Raw genomic sequence first — 17087 nt, forward strand, 5'->3', positions numbered from 1 at the left:
TTCTTTCTTTTCCCAATTCTCCCAATAAATACAATGTTACAGCCTGCAGAATGGCGTGCTCATTATCGTGCCCTCACAAGACTAGGACATAAAGCTGTCGGTACCTCAGGTCAACTTTCACGCGCATATACTGCTGCTCTTCGTTCCCGATTCGCAGACTCTTCTCGTACCAGAATCCTCATTTCTCAAATACAACAACAACAGCAACAGCAGCAGCAGCAACAGCAGCAACAGCAGCAACAGCAGCAACAGCAGCAACAGCAGCAACAGCAGCAACAGCAGCAACAACAATTATCGTCAACTTCAGATGCACCTTTGGAATCCCTTATTAGAGACCGCTTAGAGTCCACTCGTCGGTTTGTAGCCAATGCCGCAGCCGGTGCTATACAAGTACGCGTACAACGGAAAGATCGTGAGGCACGTACATTAGAATCCCAGATTTTGACTTTTGCATTGGCATCGCTTACAACTGCACCCACATTACCCAAAGCTCAGCCAGAACCTCGCGCTGCTAAACCTCCATTGGAATTAGTACTTTTACAGAATTTGTTGACAGTGGATCGAGCGCTAAGTGAATCGTTGGCGAAAAGCAAGTATAATCCGAATCAAGTGCCATCTACAAATACAAATTCAAATTCAAATACAAATACAAATTCATACACAGAAAAAAATAAGGAAAATCGCTCGCGGGCCGGGAAAAATTCCTACGTTAACCCGGGACCATTACTGTTCAAATCAGCGGTACACGAACTTAATCAGTCCATGGGCATGTGGATATAAATAAGCAGTTGGATATATATATATATATATATAAGCTTAAAAAAAAAAAAAAAAAAAAAATGGGGTCCACAGAGCACGGAACAAAAAATCACAAAAAAAAAAAAAAATTTAGAGTGGGGCTTTAAGCACAAACACAAAAATGGTTATAAGAAATAGATTTCATCCAAAATAAACAAAAATAATAAAAACAATAATAATAAAAAAAAAAAAAAGCAATATTCATTAATTCATTTATCTCAAATTTTTTTTTTCTTTCTAATCTCCCTTCTCAGATAAAACTTGCTTAACGGGCTCAGTCTCGTGAATGTATAAGCCGTGGTCTTGGATGTACCTGATAACACTATTGGGGATAAGGTACTGGACACTCATACCACGGCGGATAAAAAGACGCACCTTGGTCGAACTAATATCATTGTAAATGAGCTGCTTGATAACAAGAACATTTCGACGGTGTTCGTACATGATATCATGAGAAAGCAAGAATGAGCGCACATCAGATCCTGTACGTTCCACAATCAAACACCCGTAACGACCTAGAATATGGTGCAAATCGTCTTCAGCCCATACATTGGGCTCACCCATCGATTCAATCAGGTCACCGCCGGCCAGCAGCATAATCTTGACACCCTTACGGCGGCCAGAGGATGTCGAGATCCCGCCGCGTTTGATATTGATTTCGTGGTTAAAATGGTCCAGTACAACGGCCGTGCGCTGGTACGTAGGCTGTAAAGATTCCCAGGCATCCACCATGAGCCAAGAGGATGTCCGCTCGCAAGCCAATTCACACATACGTACCCGGTGCTTTGCTGCAGCCAGCCCTTGTTTTTTATAGTTATCTGAAACCGGCGAGTAGTATCCACCAATGACCTCAAACCGGGTTTGCTCACGGATCGAGTCCATGGCCATCTCAAACATTCGGAGATGAAGATAGGTAATGGGGGAGAAAGAGCCGCACGCGACAATCACAAGAGGCGACTTAGTTTCGTCCTGCATGACGCGGGCGAGGCGGTGGGTCGGGAATTTGTAGTCCGCTAGACTGCGGGCTTGTCTTGTGACGCCAAGCGGAACTTCCTCGAGGTCTGCCGAATGAACAACTGGTCGTGCACCGCCTGTTGCAGCCTCTAGAGTGTATGGGGATCCATTATTACCAGCGTCATCTGCATCGTAGTAAAAGGCGGTGCGATGGGGATTTGTATGAGAATTAGATCTGCTTGATTTGTAAGTGGAGTTGTAAGAGGAACAAGAGTGTGGTATTGTTGGCATTGTGGGGACAGGAGGGGTTTGAGGAACAAAACTTTGGTCTGTAGGAGAGCAGCCAGTGTTAATTTTGTCTGGACCTATATCACTATGGGCTGGTCCCAAGCGTGGGAATGGTGCATCATCGTGGCAAAAGGCTGCTGGGGTAGTTATGCTAGCAATGTCATTTTCATTTGGGAAGGAGGAAGAAGATGAAACAGACAAATGGTCCTGTTGTTTTTGTTGCTGTTGCTGTTGCTGTGGTGGTGGTGGTGGTAAGATGGTTTGTTTTGAAATTTCGTCAGAATCATCAATGGCCGAGACAGTAGGTGGTGGGGTTGTAGCGCGGTAGAGTTCTGAGGGGATCCGGGGGATTTCTGCGGGGACAGGAGTGGGGGACCCGGAGACGTTGGAAGGGACGGAGGACCCGACACTATCAGCCGAGGATTTATGGGCCAGATGTGGTTGAGCAGATTTAGGAGTTTCTGAAGAAGAATATCCAGGGGAAATGCTGATGATGGAGGAAGGCTGTTGAGATAAGGCTGCAGTTACAGATTTGTCATTGTGAGATGACGAAGAAGGAGAAGAAGAATGGGCGGCTGTTTTTGATCCACTTGTATGGTTATTGTTGATTTGAACATTATTATCATTATTATAACCATCATCTTTAATTAATTTGTCACCTGAGATGGTGCCATTTTGTTGATTTGGCTGTTTCAGTGGAATGGTATTATTATTGTTATTATTATTATTTGTTTGAGAGGAAGGGGATATGGGAAGAGCCGAGGCAAGATTATTGTCGGGGCTCGGGTTGTGTGCGGGAACGGCGACAGTTGCAGTTCCAGCAGTAGAAGTAGTAGTAGCAGCAGCAGCAGCAGCAGCAGCAGCAGCAGCAGCAGCACTGGTCATTTTTGAAGTCAAAAAGGGCTTTTGAGTAGATGTAAAAGTGGATTTATTAGGAAAGGAAGAAGAGGAAGAGGAAGAAGAAGTAGAAGTAGAAGAGGAAGAAGGGAAGGGAGAAGAAAAAGAAGAGTTAAACGAGCGGGGGGTTTGAAGATTTTGGTGGAGGAGGAGGAGATTTTTGTCCTGGTGGTGGTGGTGGTGGTGGTGGGTGCTGCTGTTGTTGCTGTTGTTGTTGTAATTGTTGTTGGGTTGCGGAAGATGAGATTGAGGAAAAGAAGAAGAAGAGGGAAAAACAGCATCAGCAGTGACGGCAGCGGCAGAAGTGACGGCTGAAGAAAAATCAGAAGTAGAAAAAGGTAAAGCGGGTTTGTCGTTGTCGGTTGCGATTGCGGTTGAGGTTGTACCAGCAGAAGTCAAAGATGTCAAAGAAGTCAAAGAAGTTAAAGAAGTCAAAGAAGAAGTAGAAGAAGAAGGTGCGACATTTTGTAACTGTAATTGTAACACTGCCGGGTCCTCACCGAGGCAGTTGCTCAGGAGACTTGCAGGTTTTAAAAAGTTACAAGTACCGGTCGTAGACTTTGCTAATGAAGGAGACAACGACGACGATGACGACGACGACGACGATGATGACGATGACAGTGACGAAGAAGCCGAAGAAGACGATAATAACGCAGCTGGAGAAGAAGAATAGAAAGAAGAAGAAGATGATGGTTCAATAGAAGGATTAATATTACCGCGGCTTGTTATAGAAAGTCCAGCCATGGAGTCAGCCAAAGAAGTGGAGGGAGTAGCAGCATTAGAGTCCGAAACCCTGGAAACAACAACATCATCATTTTCATTATTATGTTCATTATTATGTTCACGTTCATGGTTAAGGTAAATTGACGAAATTTGATGCTGCTGCTGCTGCTGCTGCTGCTGCTGCTGCAAGTGTGGTGAAGATGGACAACCTGGAGATGACGCAACCGTAGAACAATACGACGACAGCGACACAGGAAGAGATCCAGATCCCATATTTGAGTTTGTACAGGACTCAAGTCTGCGAAGTTGAGTGGCGACTCGTTGATGATGAAGATGCATGCTAAGAGAATGTGTTGGTTGTGAAGATTCCGAGTTTGAAGGTCTTCTTGATCTAGCAAGATCAGTTAAAGGAGAAGCTTTGCCTGAAACTGAACAAGAAGAAGAGCTTGGAGTGAAAGAACCTGGAGCACCTACACCAACAACAGTACCTGAAAATGCATCACTAATTGAGGATATGGAAGGGGTTCTTGGAAGAGGAGCATCAATTTCAGACATGTGGTAATCTTCAAGCACATAGGGCTGGATAGGTGAAAGATTTGGAATAAGGTAATGAGGAAGAGGTCTTGGGACCCGTTGAGAAGGGTGTTGTTCAGATGGTGGAACAAAATTAGGGGCTAATGAAGGGTCCATTTTATGATTTTGAATGGAGTATTTTAAATTTATTTTATATTTAATTTAATTGTTTAGAGTATATATAAATATATATAAATGAAGATGATTTAAATCGAAGCGGAGATTCAATTGAGGAGAAAAAAAGAAGATTAGAAAAAAAAAAAGAAAAAAAGAAAGCAAATGAGAAATATAAAAAAAAATGAGGGGTGAATTGTAAGATTTATATATATATATATATATTTATATTTATATTTATATTTATATTTATATGGGGTAATAAAAAAAAATAGGAAATCAATCAATCAATCAATCAATCAAATTTATAAAAAATATAAAAATATATGAAAAATACTCCTTTGATCCGCGTTTTAGTTGTTTTATTATTTTTTTTAATAATCTCCAATTCAAAAAGTTCTACATAAAGAGAGAGAGAGAGAGGGTTATTAATTTGTTTGTTTATTTGGTGATGATTATTGCAATGATGGAATTTTTTATTTTAATTTTATTTTAATTTTTATCAGTCAGATTTTAAATGTTTATTTTTATTTTATTTTATTTTATTTTATTTTATAAATAATTATTTATTTTATTTTTTTAAGATTTCGCCGTTCGGATCTTAAAAAAAAAAAAGGACTTGTGCGGGTGATGTTGCAGGTAAAGGGTGGAGAAAGATGGAGAACATTATTATTAGTCATCATTATTTTGTTAGGTAAGCATGAGGAGGTGACGACATTATTATCGCAAAAAAGAAAAAAGAAATATTTATTGTCTCATCCTCTCCAAAAAAAAAAAAAATAATAATAATAATAATAATAATAATTAAAAATATTAATAAAAAAAAATTAATATTATTAAAATAAATAATATTTACACTTTAAAACTTACAACTTATTACTTATTACTTATAATTTTATATTAAATTAAATTAAATTAAATTAAATTAAGTTATTTTACTTTAACTTAACTTGAGTTGATTGAACTTTTATGCATTCATCTATATTAGGAATGTGCGGCATCATTTTGTTTTCAGCCCTTTGTAAACCTAAATAGAAAAAAAATAAAATAAAATAAAATAAATAAATATCACCAGTCAAACTAAACCCAGCCCCCTCCACCCGCCTTCTCCGTTTAAAAAGTGAAGCCAGCTATCCATCAAGCCAGCCAACTTCTTAAAGAAAAAAAAATAAAATAATTCAACCAGTTCAGCTGTTCATAGCTGTTCATAGCTGTTCATAGCTATCCATTTTTTTTTTAAAAAAAAAAAAAAAAAAAGTCCACCTTTTTATATAATTTAATTTAATTTTATTTTATTTAATTTAATTTTATTTTATTTAATTTAATTTAATTTTTTTTTTTGGTTAAACCGTGCAAAAAAATAAAAAAAAAATTTATTTTTATTTTATTTTATTTTATTTATTTTTATTATTTATTTCTTTCCATTATTTTCCATCTCTTCTTCTTCTTCTTCTTCTTCTTCTTCTTCTTCTTCTTCTTCTTCTTCTTCTTCTTCTTCTTCTTTCTTATTATTATCACATAACAAATATTTTTCAATACCAACTCTGTTAAATCATACCCAATATTCCCTAATACCCCTCCTCTCCTTCTTCTTCTTCTTCTTCATCATCATCCTACACCCTACCTTCCTAAATGACATCTGCTGCTTCAGTTCAATCTTACCAGGTACACCTCCAAAGTGTCTCCAACCTACGTCCATTATTGCTATGGGAAAATCCAGTCCGTACCAGTGTCACTTTGGCTGAGATTTTGGCCGTACTACTAATGGTTCAAAACACAGATTTCTTACGTCTTTTTCTACGCTTGATCTGGCTTTCCATTGGTGGTACATTACTTTTAGAACTAGTCACAAAATTCCTTAATGGTGGTCGTGAAGGTCTCATTTCATCATATAGACCTTCCAAGACTTTGCTCCCTGACATTAGTCGTGACCAACTCAGAGAACATTCTCTTATGATTGCTTCAGTTCTTGAAGAAATTCTTTATTGGTTTAAGCGGGCACTGGATGCCCGAGATACTTCATTTACCATTCTTGCTTTTATTTTTGTGTGGGGTCTTTACCTTGTCACTTATATGGCATCCATTTCATCAGTCTTGATTCTAGTTGTTATTGGTGCTTTTACCTTTCCTGTTTTAGGGCTTCGTTTTGAGCCGCAGCTTGCTAGAGCCCGTGTTCAAATTAATACCGTTGTCACAAATAAAATGGCTGTTGCTAATGCTAAGCTAAGAGAAACTGCACCGGGTATTTTTACTGCCTATAATACAGTCTTGTCTTTCTTGGGTGCTCCTGCTGGTGCTGGTGCTGCCCCACCACCACCACAAGCAATGGCTCCAATGTCTTATGCACCTACCCCTGCTCCAGCACCTGCTCCAGTTCCAGTTCCAGTTCCAGTTGCAGCACCAACACCAGCTCCAGCACCAGCTCCAGCACCAGCTCCAGTTCCAGTAGCAGCTCCTGCTCCTGGATCGCGAGCTAGCTCAGTCCGCTCACAATCCACAGCTACTCCAGCACATCCTGTAGAAGCTGCTGGAGTACCGCATAATTTGCATCATGATGCTGGTAGTGTGCATAGTGGATCTCAATACACTGGGTCTCAATACACTGGATCGCAGTATACAGGATCGCAGTATACAGGATCGCAGTATACAAGATCGTATGCTGGGTCGCAGTATAGTGGTTATTCAGGTAGCGATGTGAGTCACCGGAGTCATCATTAAGGAAAGAGATTGAGTTAAATTTAGGTGATATATTAGAGTGTTGTATTTATATTATAAAAAAAAAGTATTCTGTAAAACCTTTTTTTTTTATAGTTCTAAGAGGCGTTTTTTATTTATTTATTTTAACAAAAAAAAAAAAAACTTAACTAAAGTATATTTATGTTCAAATAAGCATATGAAATTTAATTAGTTTTTTTTTTATTTTTTAAAAAAAAAGAAATGGAATATTGATCCGATTAATTTCAAAAGGATCTAACAATTTTCGTAACTCAATTACTAGTATATATACACTATTATCAAAAAAAAAAAAAAAAAGAAAGACCGCGCGGGTATTAACGGCGGTTTTTTTTATTATTAGGTAATAAGGAATATTAATATTAATATTAGTATTGAAATAACCAAAATTATTAAACCGCGCCCATATATATATACCAGTGTATCTTCAACATCATCCCCGGAGAATAATCGTATGTAATTGAGGTTACTTAAAAAAAAATAGGCGAAACCGGCGTTTTATTTTTTTTAAAGCGCGCGGTGGTTTTTTTTTTTTTTTTAAAGCCACGCGATGGGAATTTTTTTTTTTTTTATATTTTCATTTATTAATTTTTTTTTTTTTTTTTTTTTTTTTTTTTTTTAAGGGAACCGTTTATTTTATTTTTTTTTTTACTATTATTTTACTATTATTTAAATTGAAATATTAATAATATAAATTATATATTTTTTTATTTTTTAACTTTTTTTTTTTAAAAAAAAATTTATATATTTGAGAATCGCTTGAAAGGATTGGCTAGAAAGTTTTTTTTATTATTTTTTTTTTTTTTAAAAAAAGTTTATTAATTGTTAATTGAAAAAAAAAAAAAAAAAAAAATCTTTCTAAAAGTCAATGATAAATTAGTCATCTTTACAAATGACATAATCAACAGCCGTATATAATCACGTAATCTTTTTAAGATGAGTCATCAATAATTTGTTTTATACTTTCTTTTTCTTCTTTTTCTTCTACTAAAATCCCCCTCTTCTTCTTTCCATAGAAAAAAAAAAAAAAAAAAACTTTCCAAATGTCCATTTACAGAGAGAAATTTTAATCATTGAATGAATGAAAATGTAAAGTTTTTATTTTTATTTATTATTAGAGGGAAATAAATTAAAAAAAAAAAAAAAAAAAATTTTTTTTATAATTTTTTGTAGATTTTTTTTTTTTTGGGCATTTTATTTAATAGTAAATAAAGGCTGCTTGTTAATTAACAACAACAACCTCCTTAGAAAAAAAAAAAAAAAAAAAAAAAAAAAAAAAAAAAGCAATAAAAGCAAAAGCAAAAAAAAAAAAAAAAAAAGATAAGAGAAGAGAAGAAAATAATAATAAAATAATAATAATAATAAAATAATAATAATAATAAAATAATAATAAATTTATTATAAAAAAAAGTCAATCTTTTTTATATTTTTTTTTATAGATTATCAATTGATGATGATTTACAATAATAATAATAATAATAAAATTAAATCTTTATGATATATATATATATATATATATATATATATTTCATTTTTTATTATTATTATTATTATTAAAAAATTCAATTGAACAATTCTTCATTTATTATCTCCATTAAAAATAAATTTAATCTTCTTCTTCTTCTTCATTTTTAACGCTCAAAGTTATTTGATATGCAGTTTGGCGCAAATTCAAGAGTGTACAATTTAAAAAATAAATAAATAAATTTTGGCTGGTTGATTAATTGATTAATTGATTAATTGATTAATTGATTAATTGACTGGCGTGGCTGCAAAGAGGGGTAGACACTGGCTGGCTTGTCAAAAAGTTCATCAGCATGTAAAAAAATTCGAAATTGGCTTTTCACCAATGTCACTGATTACACTTATTGTAGTATAAATACTCAACAATCCCCCCAAAAAAAAAAAATTCTTTTTCTTTCATTCTTTCTTTCTTTTTTTTTTTTTTTTCTTTTCTTTTCTTTCTTTCTTTCTTTCTTTCTTCTTCTTCTTCTTCTTGTCATATTTATTATCATCATCATCATCATCATAACCCTTTATCTACACCACCATCATCATCACATCCACAATGCTCTCTCGGTCGATTTACCGTCAGAGATTGATGCTGACATCTCCTCAACAAGCTGCACTGGCTAAATCCCTCTCTCCTATCATCTCCAAACAAGCCAATGCCCTCACTCGCAGACAATTGTCCTCCACCCAGTCCCGTTTAGCCCCCCCAGGTGTCGGACCCTCTTCCTCCGATAAAAAATCTTGGGGCTTTTGGAAAACTCTTTGGAGACTCACATATACCTCTCTAATTGTCGCAACTGCCGTCACCGGATATAGCATTTATGAAACCCGTCATCCTCAGGACCAAGTCCCTCCAGCTCCAGGTAAAAAAACCCTTGTCATTCTTGGAACTGGCTGGGGCTCTGTCTCTCTTTTAAAGAAAATTGATGCCTCTGAATATAACATTATTGTGGTCTCTCCTAGAAACTTCTTCCTCTTCACCCCTCTGCTCCCCTCTTGTACTACAGGCACTGTCGAACACCGCTCTATCATGGAACCCGTCCGTAACATTATTCGCAACAAGGAAAACTCTGTCACCTACTACGAAGCTGAAGCTACCTCGGTCGACTATGATAATCACAAGCTTACCATCCAAGATGCTGTCAACCACTCGGAAAAGGTTCTCGATTATGACTACCTCGTCATTGGTGTCGGAGCCCAAAACTCTACCTTTGGTATCCCCGGTGTCGAGCAAAATGCCTGCTTTTTAAAGGAAATCCCCGACGCTCAGAAAATCCGCAAGAAGATTATGGACTGTATTGAATCTGCCTCGTTTTTGGACCTTGATGACGAAGAACGTAAGCGCTTCCTCCACACCGTTGTTGTCGGAGGTGGCCCCACTGGTGTTGAGTTTGCTGCTGAATTACAAGACTTTTTCGAAGAAGACTTGAAGAAATGGATCCCAGAAATTGCAAAGGACTTTAAGGTTACTCTTGTTGAGGCCCTCCCCAATGTTCTCCCCTCCTTTTCCAAACAACTTATCCAATACACTGAAAATACCATGAAGGCTGAACAAATCACTGTCATGACCAAAACAATGGTCAAGAAGGTTGATGAAAAGAATATCTATGCTGAAGTTACCAAGGCTGATGGCTCAAAGGAAATGATGGTTCTTCCCTATGGTCTCCTCGTCTGGGCTACTGGTAACTCTACCCGCCCTGTCACCCGTGACTTGCTTTCTCGTGTTGCTAGCCAGCGTGGCTCCCGCCGTGGTCTTCTCGTCAATGAGTACCTCGTTGTCGAAGGTACTTCCGACGTTTGGGCTCTTGGTGACTGCACGGCTACAAAGTATGCCCCCACCGCCCAAGTTGCTGCCCAGCAGGGTGTCTACCTTGCCGGTCTCTTTAACCAACTTGCCAGAGCCGAGGATATTGAGTCCGAAGTCAACAAACTTGAGTCTCTCGCCAAGACTACTACTAATGACTCGGACCGTAAGGCCGTGCTTGCTGAAATGGAGGCCAAGGCTCGCAAGTTGCGCCGCACACGGTCGCTGCTGCCGTTTGAGTACTCCCACCAGGGTTCGCTCGCATACATTGGTTCAGACAAGGCTGTTGCCGACCTGACATTTTGGGGTGATACCTCCAACTTTGCCACGGGTGGCCAGCTGACTTACCTCTTTTGGCGGTCAGCTTATATTTCCATGGTCTTTAGCACACGTAACCGTTTGCTGGTGATTATGGATTGGCTCAAGGTTAAGATTTTTGGCAGAGACGTTTCGAGAGAATAATTGAAGAAAAGGAATTAATTTTTTTTTCTTTCTTTTTGGATTAATGGATGTTTTTTTTTTTATATATATAAGTTTGAGGTGATAGATGATAATAATAATAATAATGAATTGTTTTAATGATGCTGATGATGATGATGATGATGATGATGACAGCCAAGTATTACAAGATACTGTTTGGTGTACTATTTAGAAATGTCACGAACCCTTTTGATCCGGATCGTCGGGTGGGCTTTTTATGTTCCTATTTTTAATATTTTTTATTTATTTTTACAGGGCTTAAAAGGAAATTTTTTTTTTATTTTTTTTTTTTCTGACTGCTTGTCTGCCTGTCATTTCTTTCTCCTCAGCCACCCTCTTTGTCTACAGAAGAAAAAATAACAATAACAATAAAAATAAAAATAAAAATTTTGAATCTCAAAAATACAAGCGCCTTCAATGACGACTCGTACGACCCCGTCTAATCAAATCTATAATCCATACTTACCTGCAGACCAGCAGCAGTATCGGAAAGTAGCATCATCATCATCATCATCCGGATCAGGATCCACTGCCACTGCCACTGCCACTGTTTCTGTTTCTGTAGCACCAGCAGCAGGTCTTTTGTACTCCGGCACTAGTTCGGTTCCGCGGAGTGCAGTCACTGGCAGTCACCATCACCCTGTATCAACAATAGTGAATAATAACCCTCAACCGTTGGGCGGATCAGGCCCTGAATCTCAGGGATTAAATACTTCCAGACCAAGAGTCGCAAGAAAGCAAGTGGTCCCAGCAAAGGGTATTGTAAGACCACCATTATCTGCATATAGCGGACATTCTCAACAAAGTGCTCAGGCTCAGCAACAGCAGCAACAGCAGCAGCAACAGCAGCAGCAACAGCAGCAGCAACAGCAGCAGCAACAGCAGCAGCAACAAGCTCAGCCGCAACTGGTCACTTCTCCACAAGCAACTTCAACTCCTCAGACCACTCATTCGAGTCCTCAGATGCTTTCACAATCCCAGCAGAATCAGCAGAATCAGCAGAATCAGCAGAAAGTATCCTCCTCGTCCTCTTCCAATAGTACCCATCAGACAAGCCCGCGGACCAATGGCTCGTCCCAACTCCACCCTCATATCCCTCTCGCTGATACAAAACCTCCACCCCGCCGTCAGTATTCTAACGATACCAACGCGGCACGACTTCAAAGTGCAGCAGACGACATTATCCCGGGCGCAACTGGGGTTCTTGCACGCCCTGCAGATGCCGTGGGAGTGGCTGCCAGCAATACGACTCGCGAGCGTGGCCACCACCATCGTTCTAGCGACTCTAACGGGGGCTCTGGTTCCGGAATGGATCGGTACCGTAATAGACAATCCTTAACATCAGCCAGCTCTGTCTCGGTAACTGATTCGATAGGATCCGTGGCTAATGGTGGCCCACAGGAACTTACAGTGCAACAATTTGAGGCTTCCAAACGAAAGGCACGAGCAAGACCGGCTGATGCGGCGGCCCAACTTGATTATGCACGCAACCTCGTAGAGGCATGCGCAACACTTGCTGGTCAATACGCAGATTCTGAAACTATGGTGGGTGGGATGCGGCGGCCTCCGGATGCTGCAACAGAACGTAAAACTCGCGAAATATGGACCACCCGCGCACATAAAATCGTTAAAAAACTGGCGTCCCATGGGGACCCAGGAGCAATGTTCTTTCTCGCAGCAAGTTACGGGTCAGGTGGGCTCGGACTAGAGGTCGATTATGAAAAGGCTTATGAGCTCTATTACAAAGCAGCCCATAAACACCAGCATGCAGAAAGCGCATACCGAGTGGCCGTGTGCAATGAAATCGGAGCAGGAACACGCAGAGACCCAAACAAGGCCATGTTCTGGTACCGCCGTGCGGCACAGCTCGGAGACGTTAGCGCCATGTACAAACTCGGCATGATTGCGCTCAACGGCGCGCTGGGTCAGGAACAGTCGTTTGCCGAGGGCGTCACCTGGCTTCAACGAGCCGCAGAACTTGCAAGTGCACAGAACCCGCACGCGGTCCATGAGCTTGGACTTTTGTACGAGCGCGCAGACTCGTATCCTGGCAACGTTCAGCAGGACAGTGCTGTGGGGCCTGATGGTAACAAGCGGTTGCGGCCGATAGTTGAAAGAGACGAGCGTCGTGCATTGGAATTATTTGTTCGCGCTGCCAAACTCGGATACCCTCCTGCACAATTCCGACTAGGATGCTGCTATGAGTACGGAACCCTCGGGTGCGCAATTGACCCCCGCAGATCTATCGCATGGTACTTCCGGGCCGCAGAAAAGGGTGAATCTGAAAGTGAGCTTGCTCTCAGCGGATGGTACTTGACTGGTAGCAGTCGCGGCGGTGGCGGCGGAGGCGGCAGTGGCAGCGGCAGTGGTGGAGGAAGTCCTTCAGGCACCAATGGTACGGGTGCGTTGACAGGTCCAAGATCGACTGGCGGCGGTAATGGCAATGGCAGTAGCAGCGGTGGTGCTGGTGCTAGTGCTGGCGGTGTGGGGGAAACTAGTTTGGAGGACGAGGTTGTGATTGAGCAAAGCGATACCGAGGCATACTTATGGGCACGACGGGCAGCGGAAAAGGGACTTAGTAAGGCCGAGTATGCTTTGGGGTACTATACAGAGGTCGGTATTGGGGTTCGTCCGGATGTTGAGGGAGCCAAGCGGTGGTATTTGAAGGCCGCTGCACAACGGCACCCCAAGGCTTTGGCTCGGTTACAGGAGCTGCGCCAGGAGCAGTTACATATACGTTGAATAAATGGGAGGGGCTATTGCTTTTACTTTTACTTCTGCATTTTTTTTAAAAAAAATAAGAGTATAAATATAAATATAGATATATATATAAAAAGATCAAAATCAATTAATATGAATGAATCAGAATAAAAAAAAAAAAAAAAAAAAAAAACTTTGGGAGACAGGCTTTTCAGTTGTCATATTAAAATTTAAATATAATAACCACAACCCTAATTCTAATCCTAATCTTAATTTTTATTATCATCACCAAACTGAACTAACCACCTGCCAAATACTTGTCCATGATTCCATTTTACAATTTGCATTTAAGCTTGTCGGAAAGCAATTCTGTTTTTTTTTTTTTTTTTTTTTTCCGGTTTAAAATTTATTTTTAAAAATTATATCCAATATCCTCAATTATTGAATGTCTGTATATGGCTTATAGTTTATACTTTTATGAAGAGTATGAAGAGTAAGAACATTTATAATACTATATAGGCTGGCTTTCTAAAAAATATATTTTAGCATGTGAAAAGTTATAATGGATAGTTAAAATAAAATAAAAAAAAACCCTACAAAAATATCAATGATATATTGATTTTTTAATTTATTAAAAAGATTTCCATAAGAAGAATTTTTTATTTTTACTGAAGAAATTTGTAAGGAGGTATAAATAAAAGGGATTTCCTCCGTCTTTTTGATTTTTATTTCTTTTTTTTTTCTCTTACCATTCACTTTTCTCAAATTTTTTATTCTTTTACCTCTAGAATTATCATCAGGACCATGTACTACCATTTACTACTATCAACTACTATCAACTACTATCAACTACTATCAACTACTATCAACTACTATCAACTACTATCAACTACTATCAACTACTATCAACTACTATCAACTACTATCAACTACTATCAACTACTATCAACTACTATCAACTACTATCAACTACTATCAACTACTATCAACTACTATCAACTACTATCAACTACTATCAACTACTATCAACTACTATCAACTACTATCAACTACTATCAACTACTATCAACTACTATCAACTACTATCAACTACTATCAACTACTATCAACTATGATCTATAACTATTTGCCATACCACGCTATTCATAAACACTCTTCCTCGCACTTCTTCATTATTATACTTTTAACACGTTGCAGTCGTCTATCGGTAAGTCTTCTTATGCCAATGTACCCAATGCATTCAATGCCTGAGTTATTGATCTCACACTCTAACAGACAAACACCCCCTGGACTCAATGTCGGAGGTATATAGTCATATCAAGCAATCATTAATTCCTTTATTGTTAAAGCCTACTTTTTGTAAGTTTTCATATACCAACGCATCTAATATTTAGGTTCTTAATCTAACTCTATATTAGAAAAAATACACTATCGGCTCGAGGTCAATGTTAAATGTTCAGTGTTAGATACCATTGATGAAAGTGTGATACAGCCTCTTTGTCGATTATGTTGAGCTGTAGTGAATCAGCCCATTGTGCTTTCTGTTATTCAATGTTTTGATGGTTGGTCGCAGATTAATCAAGGAGTGCTGACCCTGACCCTGCCTTTTGACCACCTCATGGTTATCAAGACGAACCATGTCGACTATGCATGAAGCCTTTGATGCTTCATACGTTTATACAGTCTTCATTAGGCTTCAGTCATTTTACCAAGATTTAACATTTTGCATATTTTTTTTGATGCTTTGGATTCCCAACATTGACTAGCTTAAGATCTCCAAAGCTCTGCATGAGATTGTAATTTGTCTACTAAGTTTAAATCATTTAATATGAAACTTGGTACATTGAAATGCTCTGACAATTAATGAAAAATAAGTCCTGATGCTAGCTTACGAGGAACAGGGGGGTTAAAAATAACCAAACCTTCCCAACTTATCTCCACTTGTCTTCATCAACGCTGTAATTGTATTTCTTAATCCCTCCAAGCAGAGATAAAGCTTACAATCTCTTGTAGGCCAGTTAAACTGTTTAAGAGAGTCGACATGTCCATCTCTGGAGATATCCGTTTCAGTCCTTTTCTTTCCTCTTCAAGCAAAGGACACTCAACTAAAATGTGATGAACTGTTTCCAGCTCTCCACATTTGCAGTTGTAACTATCCTTTTCAATTCCAAACTTTTTAAACCATGCGCCAAAGTTGCCATGGCCTGTGCGAAACTGAGTAATATTACTCAAGATCCTTCGACTATCTTTCTTCATGATCACTCCCGTAACCATTTTGGAAAGATTATCAGTACATTTCGACTCCACTGTGATATTATGATACCACAGATCCTTACTGCTGTTCCAATACATTTCCTGCCATTCTTCCATTGCTTGTTTCTTCAAAATTCCAATCGTCTGATTCTGTTGTTGTTTCAGTGTAAGAGGTTCAACCCTCTTGCATTTTCGTTTTTCATCCTTTTTAATCATGTAGTCTCTATCATCTTTCGCCAATATGTAAAGCGTGGTTAGCTTTGCAATTGGAGATTTCTCAATCAATGTTAACAAATGACCATTAATAGGATTAGTTTTGCTAATATTTAGGTGTAAACGAATAGCTTTTCGTGCCACCATAAATTTTAGCCTAATACTATATGGCATTATACCAGCTTCCTTTTGTAATACCGCAATAGGAGTTGTGCGATAAGCACCAACAATTCTTCTTAAAGCCATGTTCTGCATTACTTCCAACTTGTGGATTTCTCCTTTCAAGATTTTATGATGCCAAATTTCTAAGCCATATTCAACAATTGGTCTCACGCAAGCAATATACAGTGATCTGACTGCAGACCCTCGCATACCTTTTTGCACGCCTCCAAGATGCCAAATAGCGCCAACAGCTTTTCTTGCTTTATTGATTTTATTCAAAATCTGAGATTTAAAATCAAGCAGATTGTTCAAAGTAATTCCAAGCAATTTAACTTCCTTCTGGGGTGAGTAACCCTTGAATATTGTTTGTTTGTTTGTTTTTATTCAAGGGTTATAGAACTATATAACATCAGCATCTGCGCTATCCTTTTTATTGTCTGACTATGTGACTTGCCGGTTTTCATTTGTACCTTTTTAGTACGGGTGGTTTCTGTTCTGTGCGTCTCCGGTAGCCCGGAAGATGGGCCCTGATGCCAGCTTACGAGGAACAGGGAGAACCAGTCTGTCGGTCCCAAAACCTTCCCAACCCATTTCCACTTATCTTCACGGACGCCCATGTATTTCTTAATCTCTTCCGTCAGAGATACGGCCCGCAATCACCTGCAGGCTATTTAGAGTGTACGGAAGAGTCGGCATTGCTGTAACCAGGGTAGCCTATGGTTTTCAGTCTAGGTGTATACTCCCGTACACATCCTCAGGAAAAGGGGGTATTCTGGGAATCGAACCCAGTATCTTCCGCTATCGAGCGAACGTGTTACCCTTTACACCATCCAGCCCTTTCCCTTAAAAAAACCTTTCCAAAATATTTACAGTGGTTTAGGTT

At 38.8% G+C, this 17087-nt stretch overlaps 6 protein-coding genes across 6 annotated transcripts; 4 read left to right on the top strand and 2 right to left on the bottom strand.

The window, feature by feature from the left end:
• Positions 1-33: 33 nt before the first annotated feature.
• SAPINGB_P004472 (uncharacterized protein) lies at positions 34-780 on the top strand (the record flags this gene model as incomplete). Its single annotated transcript, XM_031999187.1, has 1 exon — positions 34-780. One exon carries the CDS (start codon positions 34-36, stop codon positions 778-780), a length of 747 nt encoding a protein of 248 aa, XP_031855078.1.
• A 255-nt stretch (positions 781-1035) lies between these two features.
• Positions 1036-4350, bottom strand: SAPINGB_P004473 (uncharacterized protein; the record flags this gene model as incomplete). The annotated part of the gene is made up of 1 exon (XM_031999188.1): positions 1036-4350. One exon carries the CDS (start codon positions 4348-4350, stop codon positions 1036-1038), a length of 3315 nt encoding a protein of 1104 aa, XP_031855079.1.
• A 1629-nt stretch (positions 4351-5979) lies between these two features.
• Positions 5980-7065, top strand: SAPINGB_P004474 (uncharacterized protein; the record flags this gene model as incomplete). Its single annotated transcript, XM_031999189.1, has 1 exon — positions 5980-7065. One exon carries the CDS (start codon positions 5980-5982, stop codon positions 7063-7065), a length of 1086 nt encoding a protein of 361 aa, XP_031855080.1.
• Positions 7066-9148: 2083 nt separating this feature from the next.
• Positions 9149-10858, top strand: SAPINGB_P004475 (uncharacterized protein; the record flags this gene model as incomplete). The annotated part of the gene is made up of 1 exon (XM_031999190.1): positions 9149-10858. The coding sequence occupies one exon, from the start codon at positions 9149-9151 to the stop codon at positions 10856-10858; it is 1710 nt and encodes a 569-aa protein (XP_031855081.1).
• A 435-nt stretch (positions 10859-11293) lies between these two features.
• Positions 11294-13618, top strand: SAPINGB_P004476 (uncharacterized protein; the record flags this gene model as incomplete). The annotated part of the gene is made up of 1 exon (XM_031999191.1): positions 11294-13618. One exon carries the CDS (start codon positions 11294-11296, stop codon positions 13616-13618), a length of 2325 nt encoding a protein of 774 aa, XP_031855082.1.
• Positions 13619-15547: 1929 nt separating this feature from the next.
• Positions 15548-16821, bottom strand: SAPINGB_P004477 (uncharacterized protein; the record flags this gene model as incomplete). Its single annotated transcript, XM_031999192.1, has 2 exons — positions 15548-16558; positions 16747-16821. 2 exons carry the CDS (start codon positions 16819-16821, stop codon positions 15548-15550), a joined length of 1086 nt encoding a protein of 361 aa, XP_031855083.1.
• Positions 16822-17087: the final 266 nt, after the last annotated feature.

The sequence above is a fragment of the Magnusiomyces paraingens genome (genome assembly GCF_902498895.1).
Source record: "Magnusiomyces paraingens strain CBS 517.90 genome assembly, contig: contig3, whole genome shotgun sequence".
Classification (NCBI taxonomy): Eukaryota; Fungi; Ascomycota; class Dipodascomycetes; order Dipodascales; family Dipodascaceae; genus Magnusiomyces; species Magnusiomyces paraingens.